The sequence below is a fragment of the Chiloscyllium punctatum genome, chromosome 41, assembly GCF_047496795.1.
Source record: "Chiloscyllium punctatum isolate Juve2018m chromosome 41, sChiPun1.3, whole genome shotgun sequence".
Classification (NCBI taxonomy): domain Eukaryota; kingdom Metazoa; phylum Chordata; class Chondrichthyes; order Orectolobiformes; family Hemiscylliidae; genus Chiloscyllium; species Chiloscyllium punctatum.
In genome coordinates, this window is record NC_092779.1 from 8,846,690 (window position 1) to 8,864,741 (window position 18,052).

The following is an 18,052-nucleotide window of genomic DNA, read 5'->3' on the forward strand; positions in this document are numbered from 1 at the left end:
GAAAGATGGTGTTTAACATAATCTGAGTGACAGTAAAATCTAAGTCCAGGCTCCCAGTGCAGAATTTTAAATGGTCTAAATTCAATGGTACTGAATTAATGCTGGAGTATTTGCCCTTCTGATCGGAAGGTGCTAGCTTCTGTTTGGGCTTTTATTGCACAGGCAGCAATTGCTCGGTGGCTTAGTGGTTACTACTGCTGTCTCACAGTGCCAGGGTCCCAGGTTCAATTCCAGCCTTGGGTGACTTTGTGGAGTTTGTATCATTCTCCCTGAGTCTGTGGGGGTTTCCTCCCACAATCCAATGATGTGCAGGTTAGGTGAATCGGCTATGCTAAGTTGCCCGTAGTGTCAGGTGCATTAGTCAGAGGGAAATGGATCTGGGTGGGTTACTCTTTGGAGGGTCGTTGTGGACTTGTTGGGCCGAAGGGCCTGTTTCCACACTGTAGGGAATCTAATCTGAAAAAACATTCACCAGAACAGCTGTTTCTTTTAATGTCTGAGCAAAGACGGAAGATTCTGAAAGGCAAAGCCACTTGCAGGACCTCCACGTAGTGAAAGGCCAGTGGGAATATTATATACTTGGCATGGAATTTTCACTAGATTTTGCTGGTTTTGCTCATCTGCAATCAATCAAGCCATTGTGAGTGACTGCCGAATTCCACACACACATTACGCCCAGTGCAAATTGAGTGTCTATGATCTGTTAGCACGAATTTTTATAGTATCTCATTAGAAAATGCCCTGCTCATAAAGTGGCAACACCCAAATCAACTTACATGTGGCAAGTTTCCACTCACTGAACCAACCTGTGAACTTAGGGCAGATGCTCCAAATAAAGTTACATGTTTTTGAGTGCTGTGATGTTTAACTGGAGTGATTTAAAAATATTAAAGTGTTAAAGGTCCACAGCTGGCTGCTGTAAACCAATATAACTCTAAATAAATCTCATACCTATGTCCATAAAAGGTATGAGATAAGTTTTAAAGTGAAAGGACTTAGATTCTTGAGCATAATGAAAGATTATTGGAAGAGGGAATGGAATGCAGGATTGAAGCGTTGAGGTTAAAATCAAATTAGACGTAAGCTTATTGAATGGTGGGACAGGCTCAAAGGAACAGGTACCTCCTCTTGTCCCTTATTTGTATGTTGGTAATTTCAGGACAGAGAGACAGTGAGGACTGCTGATGCTGGAGATCAGAGACGAGAGTGTGGTGCTGGAAAAGCACAGCTGCTCAGGCAGCATCCGAGGAGCAGAAGAGTTGACATTTCAGGCATAAGCTTGATGAAGGGCTTATGTCCGAAACATCGTTTCTCCTGATCCTCAGATGCTGCCTGACCTGCTGTGCTTTTCCAGCATGCACTTTCGACTCTTGTTTGTAATTTCAATTCTCCACAAGTGATGGACATGAGACCATGATTATAAATAATTTCCTTTTGTGGTTAACCTGTTACTTGTTGTATTAATCAAGTTGTACCAAGTTACCAAAATTGTTTGTATATCTAGGAATATCTTTTAATTTCTTAATGAATGGAATAACCTGGGCAAAGTAATGATTATTTTACAATGGCTATCATTGTGTGCAATCTTCATGAATGGCCAGAATCATTATCCATTTCCATTTCACAGTCCTCACTTTCTCCTAGCTGACTCTGCCCCCTTACAGTGTGTTATGACACGGGGTAAACCCTCCTTCTTAATTTAAACCAGGAACACAGAAAAGGTTTATCCCGTGCAGTAATCTGTGAAAATTCGAGAGACCAAGAACAACTTAATGTAGAAATTAACAACTTTATGTCTTAAAATATAACAGAGAATAATTAACACAACTATTTACAACTCCTTCCTCTAACCTATCTTTTACCTTTTCCTTTCTATAATACTAGTCCAATAAAACCCCATGATTAAGATTTACCAAAAATTCAAGTTTACAAAACCAGCCATCTGTCGAATTTTCTATTTGGATCTTCCTGTGTCTTGTTTTCTTCTTCATGATTATGCTTCACAGGTTGCTGTTCGATAAAGGTACCTTTAAGAGAGCTATTCTCTGGGCTGTTTGCAGATGTCGTTGGCTTGGCAGTTCTCCTCCAACTGTTTGATTTTCCCCAGTCTTATACCCCCAAAGCATTGGATGTGTCATTAGTTTTTAATATTGTCAATATATTAAATTCAAACTTGATTGGAAGTTGGTATTTGGGGTATAATTTAAACTGATTGGCCGAATACAAAGTTGTTTTTGTCTCCAGGCAACCATCTACTTTAACTGCTGGACAGAAGGTTACGTTATATTTTGTTCAGAATATTTGGTGCTGTCAGGTAGTTCTGCTAGCTTTTAACTTCCTTAAAGGTATGGTACACCCACATCTTCATAACAAGTATACCATTAAATGTACTCAGTCTTCTTCCCATGGTTGGGGAATCAAGAACTAGAGGGCATCAGTTTAAGGTTAGAGGGGAAAGAATAAATTGGAACCTGAGGGGCAACGTTTTTACACAGTGGATGATACACATGTGAAATGATCTGCCAGTTGGAGTGGTTGAGGCAGGTACATTAACAACATTTAAAAGGCATTTGGACTAATACATGGATAGTAAAGATTTAGAAGGATATGGTCCAAGCGCAGGGAAATGGGGTTAGTGTGATTGGATATTTTGGCGGCATGGACCAGTTTAGGCCAAAGGGTCTGTCTCCGTGCTGTAGGACTCTATGATTCTGTCAGTTATAATAAATCTGGCTGAACATATTCTCCTTCTGAGCCCAACAAAATTGCAAGCAACCTTAACATCATGCGTTCACCTTGGCTGAGATCAACTAATGCAACAGAGTTCAGAAATCAAAATTATGACCCTGTGATCTATCTATTGTAGTTTCACACCCATCAGCAAAGTTAGCAATCTGAACCTTCCGGGAGCTAGATTTTGCTGGTTAGGCTAACGTGTTACTTTATTGTTTCACAGCATGGTTTAGTAATTATTACAGAGATGTTTGTAATTTTTCAGACAATGTAAGATGCTGACTTAGATTTCAGTGACTGAACGAGAGTAAAATCCCCCAAGAATCTGGTAATTGTTTTTTTTTCTGCTGTTTTATTAATTCCCTGCAACTCTGATTAATTTGATTTATTTTTGTCCTTGTGGGTTATTGTAGGTATTATTCGGACAGCTTTACCAAACATGGACAGAGAAGCAAAGGAGCAGTATCAAGTGATCATCCAGGCAAAGGACATGGGTGGACAGATGGGAGGATTATCAGGCACAACATCTGTAAACATCACCCTCACCGATGTCAATGACAATCCTCCCAGATTTCCTCAAAGTGAGTTACAGTCAATGATTTGCTGCTAAATTTAGATCCATAATTTATCAGTATGTAGCATTAATGAATAAAAGCATAAACCTATTTGAGCGCCATCACACCTTTTTAGTCTGAATGAGTCTAGTGTCTACACAGTTAGGAATGTTACTCAAATAATATTCACATCCAATGTAGAAAACATCCTTTTGCAAGATTTACATAAAGCTGATTAAAACAAAGGGTTTTGAAAATATTAAATCCATAGTTTACTAACTACCCACACACATTATCCAACTTTCAAGTCAGAGAATAATGTACAAGTGATGTACTTATTGGAAAAATAGTTTTTGATTATTCAGAAAAATATAGCCTGGCTATTTAAATTGTATTCTATTAAATATTCCTTTGATAGAATGAATGCTTGAGAATCAAAATACTTTGTTTACACAGGCAGAGTGGAAACAGAAAGCCTTGTCTACGGTAAGAATTGACTGTCCTATGACCTTGAGAAGTTTAAGAGTACAACAATTCCTGACCTCTGGTTACAAGTGTTCAGTGTCTCAGCAATCTCTGTTCAATCTTGACAATCTGCTAACCTTGTTATGGGCAAGCAAGATGAAAGGAATACACTGCCTATTTCTAGTCCTATGACTCCAACACTCACAATGTAAATTTAAATGTTTTACCCAGTTACTGATCCAGCCAATTATCTGCTTTATCTATAGTACGTTCAGAATAAAAAGATCCACCAATCAGGTTTCTTCACTGAGCAACACAATTGTTGACAAAGATGTGGCATGGTTGCTCAATGGTTTGCACTGCTACCTCAATGCATCAAGAACCATGGTTTGATTCCACCCTCAGGCAACTGTCTGTATGGAGTTTGCATATTGTCCCCCTGAGTGTGTGAGTTTCCTTGAAGTACTCTGGTTTCCTCCCACAATCAAAAGATATGCAGCATAGGTGGATTGGCCATGCTAAATTGTCAATAGTGCCAAGGGATGTGCAGGTGAGGTGGATTAGTCAGGGTTAGGTAGGGGGTGTGTGTCTGCATGGGATGCTCTTCAGAGGGTCAGTGTGGATTCGATGGGCCAAATGGCCTGCTTCCACACTGTGGAGACTCTATGCAAAACTGACTAATGTACAGGTTGAAATATGATTTTATCAGTATTTACCCTTCTCAATAACCTCAATACATGCATGTACACACACATACAAACATTAGCCTGATACTTGCATGCACACACACACAAATTAAAGAAAGAAATAAGGAAACTTTCTCTGCAGAGATTAGCTTTGAAAAAAAATACCTTGGCCAAAATTGTTGTCAGTCTTTGGAAAATAAAAGGCTAGGATATGAAATTTCCAGATTGCTTTCAGTCCAGGGTTCTTTTATATGGCAGGTGACTAGACATGAAAGAGTGTCACCAGAACACAGGCAGTTGTCCTCCTGAGATCCTTTCAGGCCAGTTTATTCAGGATTTTGAGAGGAAATCTTTTCAAAGTCTTCCGGGTTGAATAGTCATTTTTAGCTTTTTAATTATCACACATAACCCTCAAAAGGGTCTCTCAGAAAAATGGCAAAAGTTGAGCTGGGGGGGTCTTACCTCTTCACATACTATACACCATCTGAGCTCAAAAAATATCAAATAGCCACACACCTGACAGCCATATTCTCAGACAGGTGACTTCCAGTAAGTCTGAACAGTTAGCTGAAGTCACCTGACTCATATTTTATTAATGTGTTCCACTGCGTTCCTTCAATGAGTTATAAAAAAAGACAAGTCCAGATTTCTTCATAAGGTCTCAAATGAGATCATTTTCACAGCTCCTCATATGTGAGTCCTTAACAAAATACCAATAATGGAAGCCTACACAGCAACATAAATAAGGCCAAATGCCTTACCAAAGTCTCAGTGTAAGAGCAGTTCTCTGTTAGTATAATCAAGCATAATGAGAATTTGAGAGAAAGAGTGATATCCACAAATCTGAACTAAGCTGGCTGGGTGAAGGTGGTAAGGTATCCTTTTGAGAATTAAGCAAAGATGTTCCCAAAGAGTTAAGATCTACAGCAGTGGGGTTAGTCACCCCATCCCAGGTATGTTGAGCTGGAAGGTGATTGACATAAAATAACCACCAGTTCTCAAAAATAAAGAGAGCAGACATCAAGGAAGAATCATGGATCAGGGTGAAGGGGTAGGATCAATTCATGACAGCCTTGGCTTAACATTCTTGATGAAGAGCTTATGCCTGAAACATAAAGTCTTCTGCTCCTCGTCTGCTGCTTGACCTCCTGTACTTTTCCAGTGATGCACTTTTCAACTCTGACCTCTGGCATCTGCAGTCCTCAGTTTCTCCTAGCTTTGGCTTAATATTCTTATCAATGTTAAAGGGTCGAAGAGATGGATAAGGGCAGACACTGGAGACCAGGGCGTATTGTCATTCCAATTCATGGTCACTAAATCTTCACACCTAAGTCACATGTCATATGTTGACTGTGTCCATTTGGATGCTGTGTGGTATTTGGACTGTTGCTTCTCAATAATCTGTTCTAAACTACTCCTGGAACCCCCAACCTCTCTTTGTTGGCCACCTTTGAACCTTTGACCCTTGATGAAACTTTCAAACATATATACCCCAGTAATGCATACAAATAACATGGACGGTCATTGTACTTCTCCTCCTCAACCCTCACCAGATGGTAACAAGGCAGTAGTGCCATGCCATCTTTCCTAGTTTTAATCTCATTGGCTTGGATACCAGCCTGAAGTCAATGACACTTGAGTGAAGCTGGGTTGGTTTTCTACTGGACGAAATCTGTCAAAAGTGTTGAGCAGGAAGGGCAAGCAGAAGTCCAACAAGATCACCCTTTTCAAAAAAAAGTCTGATTTATTTCCTGTTGTAATAGGAGGGTCAGAGTTTTTGCTTTGACAATCTACAACACCTATTTAGACTTCTTTGAATCCTGAGTCCCCATTCCCAAAATCAATGGATTCAGACTGTGTTGAGCATGTTCCCATGGACCCATAAAGATAGCCTTCCCAATGATATCCCAGTTACTCACTGATCAATCAGAGGAGACAGGCTAATTACGCCCAGTCATTAACACCGTCCTAACTCCCCTGTCACTCCTGGGCAGACAGAGAACTCACTTCTGGAGTTCCCTCACCTGGCAATGCAAACAGAAACCAACGTAGAATCCAGCTTCGGAAAACATATCTCCTCGGAATCTTTTTTTAAAAAGATATCTTTCATCTATAATTAAACAAAGAACTACAGATGCTGGAGATCTGAAATAAATGAAGTCTGAAAGTGCTGGAGAAACTCAGCAGGTCTGGCAGCATCTATGGAGAGAGAAACATTTCAGAGTTAACGTTTCAGGTCCAGTGACCCTTCTTCAGAACTGGATGAATATTCTTCATCTGGTTTCCACTTCATATCAAATGGGGATGTCAGGAAATTGAATTTGGTTAAAAAGTAACTGTGAAGAAACTAAATTATTGATGAACTGACTATGAAATTATTGATTGTTGTGAAATCCCAGTTGGTTCATGAATGGGTCTTATCTGTTCTGGCTGTATTCTCATGTTTGCAAAATTTACAGGCTCAGTAGCTTAGCAAGTCTTTCACATCCAACAAGTGTCTTCAGAGGGAGTTAAAAATCATGCAACACCAGGTTATAGTCCAACAGGTTTATTTGGAAGCGCCAGCTTTCGGAGCATTCAGGGGTTAACCTCCACAACCACCTGATGAAGGAGCAGCTCTCCAAAAGCTAGTGCTTCAAAATTAACCTATTGGACTATAACCTGGTGTCATGTGATTTTTAACTTTGTCCACCCCAGTCTAACACCAGTACCTCCAAGTCTTCAGAGGAAGACCTACTAAAATCTTCACAAGTCAAATAATGGGCACAACAACTTGACAATGAACTTTAAAAAAAGACAGTTTGCTTTTAGAAAAACACAATGATTGCGGGCACAAGAAATCAATTTGTGTCATTATACTCTCATTTCAAATTTAACATCCTGTAATGTTTATTGTGTTGGTAAAACTTTGCTCATGGGTATAAGTTGACCTTTTGACACTCAGTAAATGTGTCTCAGTGAGGTTGGTTAGCTCAGTTGGCTGGACAGCTGGTGAGTAATGCTGACAGCTTGCATTCAATTCCTACACTGGCTGAGGTTACCATAAGGACCTGTCTTTCTCAACCTCTCCCTATGGCTGAGGCATGCTGACCTTCAGGTTAAACCACCACTAACTGTCTCTCTCTCTCTAATGTGAGGGTAGTCCTATGGACTAATCCGACTATGGCAATGTTACCTTTACTCCTCAATGGGCCATTGTCTATGCCAACTGAAACTGGAGAGTTTTTGCGATCCTCAGTTAAGAGGACCAGTCCTTGTGAAATACGTGTCACCTTTACAATTACACCCCTGTGTTAAGCCAACTTCACACTCGATTTAGTGCACTTTTCAATGTAGACCAATGACTCATTGTAAGCCCAGGCTCATACACACCTGGCTGAGTGTTATTTGAGTGTAACCCATTGTAATATCTGATCCTATAAATCAGAATGTCTTGTCTCTTCAGGTTTATACCAAATGAGCGTCAAGGAGTCTTCCCCAGAAGGTGGGACTGTTGGCAGAATTAAAGCTTATGATGCAGATATCGGAGAAAATGCAGAAATAACCTATCACATCATTGATGGAGATGGGATGAATATGTTTGACATTATTACAGACAAGGCCACACAAGAGGGTGTCGTGTTGGTCAAAAAGGTGCAGACACACTCAGTAGTTTTCTTTCTTCTGGCATTTCTCCATTGTGATTCTTTTTATTTGCAATCAGATTATCTAAACCTTTGTTCTTCTAAAACAGATATTGGACTATGAGAACAAGAAAAGCTATACCTTAAAAGTTGAGGCAACGAACAGTCGGCTTGACCCGCGATTCCTTTACCTGGGTCCATACAAAGATGTAGCCACTGTGAGGATTGCTGTTGAAGATGTTGATGAGCCCCCAGTGTTCAGTAGACCCTTCTACATGTTCGATGTATATGAAGACATTGATGTGGGGACTATCATCGGTACCATAACTGCACAAGATCCTGACGCATCTCATAGCTTGATTAGGTAAGCTTTACCATCTTTTTAGAGTGCAGGGTGTTCGCATTACAGGACAGGAAGCTAAGATAAGGTAGAGATGTGGCTTTGTTGATTAATGTTGGTTTTAGCACCATAGAGACTGATGTCCTATATTCAGGAAACCAGGGTGTAGAAGTAGTTTGGGTAGAGATAAAGGCAAGAATTCACTTCTTTGAGTATATACGGTCCTCTAATATTAACGACCCAGTAAGATGGGGTACAAGGGACGAAATAATGAGAACTTGTCAGAAAGATATGCCAATAATCATGGGACATTTTACCCTACATTTAGACTGGAAAACTCAGATGGGCAGAGACGAAGAGTTCATAGGATGTTTTTGGGACAATTTCTTAAAATTGCACTTTCTGGAGCCAATGAGGGAGCAGACCATGTAAGACATGGTACTGTGTCAGGAGATAGGATTAATTAGTGCCCTTGTGCTCCTAGGTAGCAGTGATCATAACATGGTGTAATTTTACATTTAGTTTGACAGACAGAAAAGTCCAAAATTATATTTTAAACTTAAATAAGGGCAAAAATAAATGAATGAATGAAGGATTAGTAAAACTGATTGGGCAAACTAGGCTAAATGATTAGCTATTGGCGGTGTAATGGCAAATATTTAAGGGGAGATTTCAGAATACACAGGATAGATATATTCCAATGAGTAAGAAAAAAATCCAAGAGGAGGAACTACTACTTGTAGTTATAAAAAAGTTAAAAATAACGTTAACATTAAACAAAGTGTATTATTATGCAAAGATTGTTTGAATTCAGAAAATTAAATGGAATGTAAGAAAGAACAAAAAAAAGTAAAAATTAATAAAAAGGGAATCAATTAGAGTACTAGAGAAAACTGACTAGAAATACACAACAAATAGTAAGACTTTCCACAGACATTTAAAACAGATAAGAATTTGCAAAGCGATGTTGGACCGATAGCAGCATTGTGACTCCAGCCAATGTTACTGGGACAAGTCAAAGCCCATAATGAACTCTGGCATGATAGATCATATTTTGTTTTTCTTTTTAATTTAATGTAGCCATCTTTCCCTGATACATAAGCACACGAGGCTGCAGTCTCACATTTAACAATAAAACAGAAATTTATTGCACAAAAGAAAGAAAAGTAAAGCCAATCAACCTACCTAAATGCAAGTCAATTTGAAAGGTTTCAAAACATAACAAGATAAAAGTCTACCTATTCCCCATCACCATAAGTTTACTGTTAGTCAGAAAACTAGACTGTTTTTTCCTTATCAAATTCTATAGGTTTAACTTAATTACTTCTTCACAGTTTTGGTCCTATGAGGCCTTTTCCCTTGACCATTTACACTGTGAGCTTAGACTTTCGCAGCTTTGAATAAACAATACAAGTTTCTAACCAAATACTCCTGGTCTGAAAATTTCACAAGCTAAACACTTTCACTTAGGAAACTTACATTCTTAACTGCTCTGAAAATTTTCCTTTCTCGAGGAGAGACTATACTTGTACGTGATTTCAATCAGGTTCCTCTTCAAACTGAACCATTAACTTTTTTAAACGATATTTTCAAAACAAACACTTGGTCATGTTAGGTACTACTAAACTAATGGTTGTTGTTTTTTTTTCTCTCTTCAGATGTAAGCGCCACAGCATAAATTAACTTCTATTAACATCTCAGGGAGCTTTCTGTTATCTGCTCTCTAGCATACACTGTTCCAAAAACCATGGCTTTAGAAAGTCTGACTTAATTACTTTTTAAATCATTTCACGACAATAGGTCAACGCCTATATTGCATTAGTATGGAATCCAAAGTCGAGTAAATGTTTTTAATGTATAACATAACACACCTTTCATGATACAGGACACTTTGAAATGTTCAAGGTAATTAGGCAGAGGCAGTGTGGTTTCATATATGAAAAATGATGATTAACCACTCGGCTGGAGTGCTGTGAGGAAATAGCACACGCTGTGGATCAAGGGGGAACAGTCCATGTGATGTGTTTAAATTTCTATGATTCATTTGATAAGGTGCTACATCAAAGGTTGTTGCGGTATAAAAGCTCATGCTTATATCAGCATGGATAGAAGATTCACTCGCTGACCAAAAAAATAGACATCAGGCTGAAATGAACTATTCTTTAGTTGGTAAGGTTTAATGAGAGATAGGGATCATAGCTGAGTCCTTAACTATTTACAATTGACACAAATGACTTGGTATGAGTGCCAAACAATCAGCAGTCTCCTCTCATGCATAAAATGTTTCACCATTCGTATTTCTTGCAAGTTGTCCTGATTAATGCAAGATGAAAATCTTTGATAAAATGTGTCTCTTTCAGCAATACTTATATGTTTATTATCACTTAATGTCCTGAGTGTGTGACACAATGTTATGAGGCAGGCTTTATCTTCTAAAGGGAAAACGGCCAATTCCACATAAGAATTCTGGAAGTATAATGCACCCTGATTTAACATAATTTGCGGTTATTGTCATCATTTTGTGCCAATTGCATTGCATGTGGATCAAAACATACCACCGAGCCCTTTGGGATACCAATGCTGTTTGTGCCGATTTAGTTTCCGAGAGGTATCCCTACATGTAACTCACATGTTGGACAATTGATCAAAGAGATTAGGGCAAAACTGAAATACCAAAGTTTGAAAAAAATACTCTTCTGCAATGGGACAAGGGCACTGAACTGATCGGGCAAATCACATGCTGCAATATGAAGGGATGCAGTATTTAGAGCAATTACTGGTGTTTTGCATATCTAAATGGAGAGAAACTTCAAAGATCATCTTCAAAGAGGGATCTGGATGTCCTTGTGCATGTATTACAGAAAACAAGCATCCAGGTACAACAGACGATTAGGAAGGCAAATGGATTTTTGGCATTTATTGCCAAAGATGTAGAATATAAAAGGTGGGAAGGGTCACTGGACTCGAAATGTTGACTCTACTTTCACCCCACAGATACTGCCAGACCTGCTGAGTTTCTCCAGCAATTTCTGTTGATGTTTCAAATCTCCATTATCTGTTGTTCTTTAACAAAAAATAGAAATTGCTGGAAAGGCTCAGCAGGTCTGGCAGCATCTGTGGAGAGAAATCAGAGTTAACGTTTCGGTTCAAGTGACCCTTCCTCAGAGCTCAATCTGCAGTCCTTTGTTTTACTAAAGCAGAATAGTGTTGCTACAACTGTACAAGACACTAGTAAGCCCACATCTGGAGTTTTGCTTACAAGTTCAGTCCCCTTGCTTGAGGACAGATGTAGTTGCAGTTCAGAAGAAGGTCACCAGATTGAGTCCAGAAATGAGAGGTTTGTCTTTCAAAGAGAGATTGAGCAGTTTAGGCCTAAACTCTCTGGAGGTTAGAAGAATGAGAGGAGATCTGATTGCGATGTATAAGATGTTAAAGGGAATTGACAAGGTGAAAGGAGAAAAGATGTTTCCTTATATGTGGCAGTATAGAGCAAGAGGTCATGGTTTTAGAATAAGGAGCAGCATATTTTAAACTTAGATCAGTGGAAACTACTTCTCTCAAAAGGTGGTGGATCCATGGAACTCATTCCCCCAGAGTGTGGGGACAATGAATAAATTTAAGAAGGAGTTAGACTGATTTTTGATTAGTAATGGGTTGAAGGGCTATGGAGAGCAGGCAGGAAAGTGGCTTTCAGGCTGAGATGAGATCAACCAGGATTGTATCAGATGGGCTGAATGGCCTACTCCTACTCCTACTATATGAATGAATGTGATGGTTCAGGTATTATCCTGATACTTTTTGCTTACACCTCCAACAAACAATAAAGACAATTCTCATAGGAAAATCAAATTTGTTAAGAAGTAAATATTGTACCCATCCACATAAGGTGAATGAAAAGGTGAATCCAGGATTAATTATTAGCTTAAAATATCAGCTTCAACTTTCTTCTTACTGCTTTGAAAACCACACTGTACCATGTTGTGAGGTGAACATTATATGTTAAAAGCATTGGTTATTTTTATTAACAGGAAGAATAGTCGAGACAATATTTTACTGAACACTTAAAACCATAAAGGCAGAACTGGTCTTCAAGAAGTAAAAGTAGATGTTATTAGTACACATTTCTTCCACAACTTAATAAATAACAAAACTCCTGGCTCAACAAGTTACTTTTTGGATCTTTACAAAGTTGGATGAATCATGTACTTTTGCAAATTAGAAAATTCAAAAATCCAAACACAATTTAACATGAATAATTTTAAGATAAGTAATTTTAGTGCCAAGGGAATCCTTTCAGTTTACAATCAAACATTTTAAGTCAGTGTTCACACCTAGTGTGTGGGTTTTGATGTCTTGCTAATAAAACACTTCTGAACAGATCGTACTGCAACTGCCGAGCAAACAGAATAACTGAATGTCTGTGTTCTGTAGTCTGCTGATCCGCTGGTATTAACACTTCAAGGGATAGCCCTAGACATCAAGCAAACCTTGATTTAATTTCGGAACAGAGGTGTTGTTAATGAGGAAGATCCAGCTCAGATAGACAGTCCCACTGTCACTGTGAATTCAGCATTATTTTCACAAGTACAGATGACTGAAGCCAACTTCCATGCAAATTCTCATACATGGCTTTAAAAGCAGCAGGATTGCTAGAAGGGGAACAAGGTATTTCAGACGCTGTCTTACCATTGTGTGCAAACCATTAACGCAATCATGATACATTGCAGTAACTCACCAAGACCACTGAAACACCACTTCAAATCTACAAACACTTCCATCCAGAAGGACAGGGGCATCAGATACATGGGAATACTACCACCTGCGAACCAAAGTTTCAGGGGCTGTTACAAAAGAATTTGATAAATTGTAACCAGAAGATCTCCAGTTCCGGATTCTCCCACAAGAGGGAAACACCCTCTTTACAGCTGTCCTATTAAGACCCCTCAGGATCTTAGAAAAATACAGTGCAGTACAGGCCCTTTGGCCAATCCAAGCCCACCTAACCCACTATCCTCCATATGCCTATCCAATGCCCGTTTAAATGCCCATAAAGAGGGAGAGTCCACCACTGCTACTGGCAGGGCATTCCATGAACTCACGACTCGCTGAGTAAAGAATCTACCCCTAACATCTGCCCTATACCTACCACCCCTTAATTTAAAGCTATGCCTCCTCGTAATAGCTGACTCCATACGTGGAAAAAGGTTCTCATGGTCAACCCTATCTAAACCCCTAATCATCTTGACAACCTCTATCAAGTCACCCCTAAACCTTCTTTTCTCCAATGAAAACAGCCCCAAGTGCCTCAGCCTTTCCTCATACGATCTTCCTACCATACCAGGCAACATCCTGGTCAACCCCTTCTGCACCCGTTCCTCCAAATAGTGCCTCCACATCCTTCCTATAGTATGGCGACCAAAACTGCACACAATACTCCAGATGCGGCCACACCAGAGTCTTATACAACTGCAACATGACCTCAGGACTCTGGAACTCAATTCCTCTACCAATAAAAGCCAGTACACCATATGCCTTCTTCACCGCACTATTTACCTGGGTGGCAACTTTCAGAGAATCAAAGAATCAAACAAGCTGCCTCTTACTCTTTTAAACTCTAGCAGATACAAACCTACCCTGTCCAACCTATCCTCACCGTACATCCTGCCCATACCACATATTACTCCAGTAAATCTTCTCGGAACTGCTTTCATTGCATTTACAGTTCTCCATGTGGTCTGACTACAGTGTGCGCTTGTTAGGCCAAATGGCCTGTTTCCACTGTTGGGATTTTATGAAGATATGCTTCATTTATTGTGTCTTTCTTTTTTCTCTTGTAATTTTTTATACATATGTGCATTAATCACTGAAGATAGTAGGACAGAAAAAGTGAGCAGTTAATAAAGCATACAATAGCTGAGGCTTTATTAACAGAGCCATAGATTTCTGGAGCAAGAAGGCAATGCTGAACTGTGTCAGACACTAGTCAGACCTCAGTTAGAACAATGTATGCAGTTCTAGGTGCTGCACTTTAGGAAGGATGTGAATGCGCTGGATAGAGTACAGAAGAAGTTCACAAGAAAAGTTCCAAGGTTGAGAAACCTCAGTTACAAAACCAGATTGAAGAGTGCAGGACTGTTTTCCTTGGGCAAGAGAAGGCTAAGAGGAGAGCTGATAGATGTGCTCAAATTGAGAGGAAGCTGGTCAGAGGTGATGGGGGAAATGGAAAGATGGGAGATCTGAAGCTGTTCCTGTTGCATTTGCAACACGAGCTCCTCCTGCCAGCTTTGTAGACTTGTAGTGTGAACAGAAGCTAACAGGAGCGAAAAGAACTTTTGCTGTTCACACCATCTGCTGCAAGTACCAACACAGTGACACCAAACTGTGATACATTAGATCATACGGTTAAAGAATCAGCAGAAAAATCCATCAGAATGATCATGACCAATCACATTGTGGTTTACAAATCCAATCCCATGTCATTCAGTGGAGCTACCACCTCACCATGACCAGGAGAAGAGCTTACTGTCTCTCAAGGCTTCTGACATATCTACATTCCCCTCCGTTCAACTATGGTAATGGGGCTGGAAACAAGCAGAAGCCTCCAGATGTAAGGATCGCAGTTTAAGAGCATAGAGATGTACATTGCCTCATTTATACCATGGGACAAAACAAAAGCTCACAAACAATAAAAAAGGTGATCAGTTGGTTCCATTTTGCTTTACTGGAGAGTCTCCATTTGCTCATGAAAATACAATATTAAACATGAGAGCTTGTAAGTGGTTGTAGTGGTGAGGTGGTTAATAACTCACACCACTTTTGATATAACTTTTGTTCCTTGGATTGGTGTGTGCTGCAACAGTTGTCTATGCTGGTCCTGTAGTGAACTCTTCATTTTGCTGTGCTTGTGACCAGGAGAAATGTCCCCTTTGCACTGTTCTGTTGTGCAGCCTGCAGCGGGTAGTCATTGGAGATGATGACGGTGGAGTACCACTATACAACAGCCCCTCCCCGTCACGCTCCTGGAGCGACAGTTTCCATGTATAAGCCGAAGACTGCACAATGATTTGGACAGTCAATGTGCTTTGCTGCATCCTCATTCCGGCTCTGTCGCTGACTGGTGCAGGGATGTCATGATCTGGAGAAAACATAACAAAGAGCTGTGGATACTGGAAGTCAGAAACAGAAATGGAAATTGCTGGAGAAACCCTTCTTCTGAACCAGACTCAAAATGTTGTTTTTCTCTCTTAATGTACCTTTCCGCTTTGGTTTCATTGACCAGAGACTTGGTTATGGGAAAATAGGCTACTTGCAGTTCATCAGCTGTGACGTGAGAAACCCCTTTCAACAAATGGAGACATTTACAGTCCCTGCACACTCAGGGGGCAGGGGAAATCTGAGGGGACCTCCTCACCCCTTCCTTCAGGCTTTCAGAATCCTACAATGTGCTGGTTACCTGGTTACCTGTTAACACACCTGTGAGAGCACTGAAATAGTGGCCCTGCTGGAATCAGTACCTTGCTTGGCACCTCCATCCATGGAAGACCAGCTCACATTACGAGATGATCTCTATCTCAGCAGTCAATGAATGCAAACTTTCCAGCCTTGCATTTAATTCTTTTAACCCCTGCCCTCAAAGCAGATGCTTGAACAGTTCAACTACCTCCCTACTTCGAGAAGTTACCATTGCTATTTGCTGCATAAGTACAGAATATAACTGATGTGCCAACAGATCTGCCTGCCAAGTACTGATTGAATGATCCCCATCTTCACATAGGAGGTCCTGGGGTATGTTGCTAAACAAAGAGACCTTGGAGTACAGATTCATAGTTCCTTGAAAGTGGAGTCGCAGGTAGGTAGGATAGCGAAGATGGTGTTTGGTATGCTTTCTTTTATTGGTCAGACCATTGCGTCAAGGAGTTGGGAAGACATGTTGCAGTTGCACAGAAGTTAAGCCACTTTTGGAATATTGTGTGCAATTCTGGTCTCCTTCCTATCGGAAGGACGTTCTGAAACTTGAAAGCATTCACAAAAAATTTATAAGGATATTGCCAGGGTTGGATGGTTTGAGCTATAGGGAGAGGCTGAATAGGCTGGGGCTGTTTTCCCTGGAGTGTCGGAGGCTGAGGGGTGACCTTATAGAGGTTTATAAAGTCATGAGGGGCATAGATAGGATAAATAGACAAGGCCTTTTCCCGGGGGTGGAGAAGTTTAGAACTAGAGGGCATTGGTTTACGGTGAGAGGGGAAAAATTTAAAAGAGACCTAAGTGGCAACTTTTTCACCCAGAGTGTGGTGCATGTTTGGAATGAGCTGCAAGAGGAAGTGGTGGAGTCTGGTACAATTGCAGCATTGAAAAGGCATCTGGATGGGTATATGAATAGGAAGGGTTTAGAGAGATATGGGCCAAATGTTGGCAAATGGGACTAGATTATGTTAGGATATCTGGTCGGCATGGACAAGTTGGACCAATGTGTCTGTTTCCATACTGTACATCTCTACAACTTCAAGCAGTACAGCAGTCTGAAGAACAAGTGTCTGATCTTTATTGTAGAATTGATTAAATTTCCTCACCCAGAGAGCAGTGAGCACTGGGACTCTCCACCACAGAAAATAGTTCAGGCCAAAACTTTGAACATTTTCAGGTAGGAATTAAGTGTAATCCTTAGGGCTAAGGGGATCAAAGGGTGTGGGAAGAAAGCAAGAACAAGGAACTGAAATAAACAAAAAACTGCAGATGCTGGAGATCTGAAACAAAAAAAATAGAAATTTCAGGAGAAACTCAGCAGGTCTGGCAGCATCTTTGGAGAGAGAAACAGAGTTAGCCTTTTGGGTCCAGTGATCCGACTTCAGTTCTGAAGAAAGCTGGAAATCACACGACACCAGGTTTTAGTCCCAACAGGTTTATTTGGAAGTACAAGCTTTTGGAGCACTACCTGTCAGGAGTCTGTCATAGAGCACAGAAATGAAGGAGCGACGCCACGAAAGCTAGTGCTTCCAAAGAAACCTGTTGGACTATAACCTGGTGTCGTGTGATTTTTAACTTTGTCCACCCCAGTCCAACACCGGCTCCTCCACGTCAGCTCTGAAGAAGATGGTGAGGAGGTTGATGGGAGACTTGATCGAGGTGTTCAAAATCAAGAGCAGCTGGACAGCAGAGACAGGGAGAAACTGTTGGCATTAGTAGAAGGTTCAATCAGAGGGCATCACCAAGATTGGCCAAGAAATTAGGTCAAAATGCTTTTACACAATGAGTGATTAGGCTTTGTAATGTCCAGCCTGAGAGAGTGTTGCAGGCCGCTGCAATCATCACTTTCAAAATTAATAATTATCTGAAGTGAAAATATTTGCAAGGCTACAGGGAAAGGGCAAGGGATTATGACTAGCTGATTAGATTATCCACAATGTGGAAACAAGTCCACACCCACCCTCCGAAGAGTAACCCGCCCAGATCCATTTCCCTCTGACTAATGCACCTAATATGATGGGCAATTTAGCATGGCCAATTCACCTAACCTGCACATGTTTGGATTGTGAGAGGAAACCAGAGCCACCCAGAGGAAACCCACACAGACATGGGGAGAACATGCAATCTTCACACAGACAGTCACCTGAGGCTGGAATCGAACCTGGGTCACTGGCACTGTGAGGCAGC

General features: G+C 40.4%; 1 protein-coding gene across 6 annotated transcripts in view; it reads left to right on the plus strand.

Annotated features, from left to right (window-relative positions):
* LOC140464828 (cadherin-6-like) overlaps nt 1–18,052 on the plus strand; it is a 217,175-nt gene that overhangs the window by 118,668 nt on the left and 80,455 nt on the right. For 5 of the 6 annotated variants that reach the window (XM_072560325.1, XM_072560323.1, XM_072560327.1 and 2 more), the window contains exons 5-8: nt 3,147–3,314; nt 3,744–3,773; nt 7,884–8,071; nt 8,172–8,425. In XM_072560325.1, coding sequence (XP_072416426.1) covers nt 3,147–3,314; nt 3,744–3,773; nt 7,884–8,071; nt 8,172–8,425 — 640 coding nt within the window. The remainder of the gene's footprint in view (nt 1–3,146; nt 3,315–3,743; nt 3,774–7,883; nt 8,072–8,171; nt 8,426–18,052) is intronic. The other variant, XM_072560328.1, reaches the window with a different exon arrangement.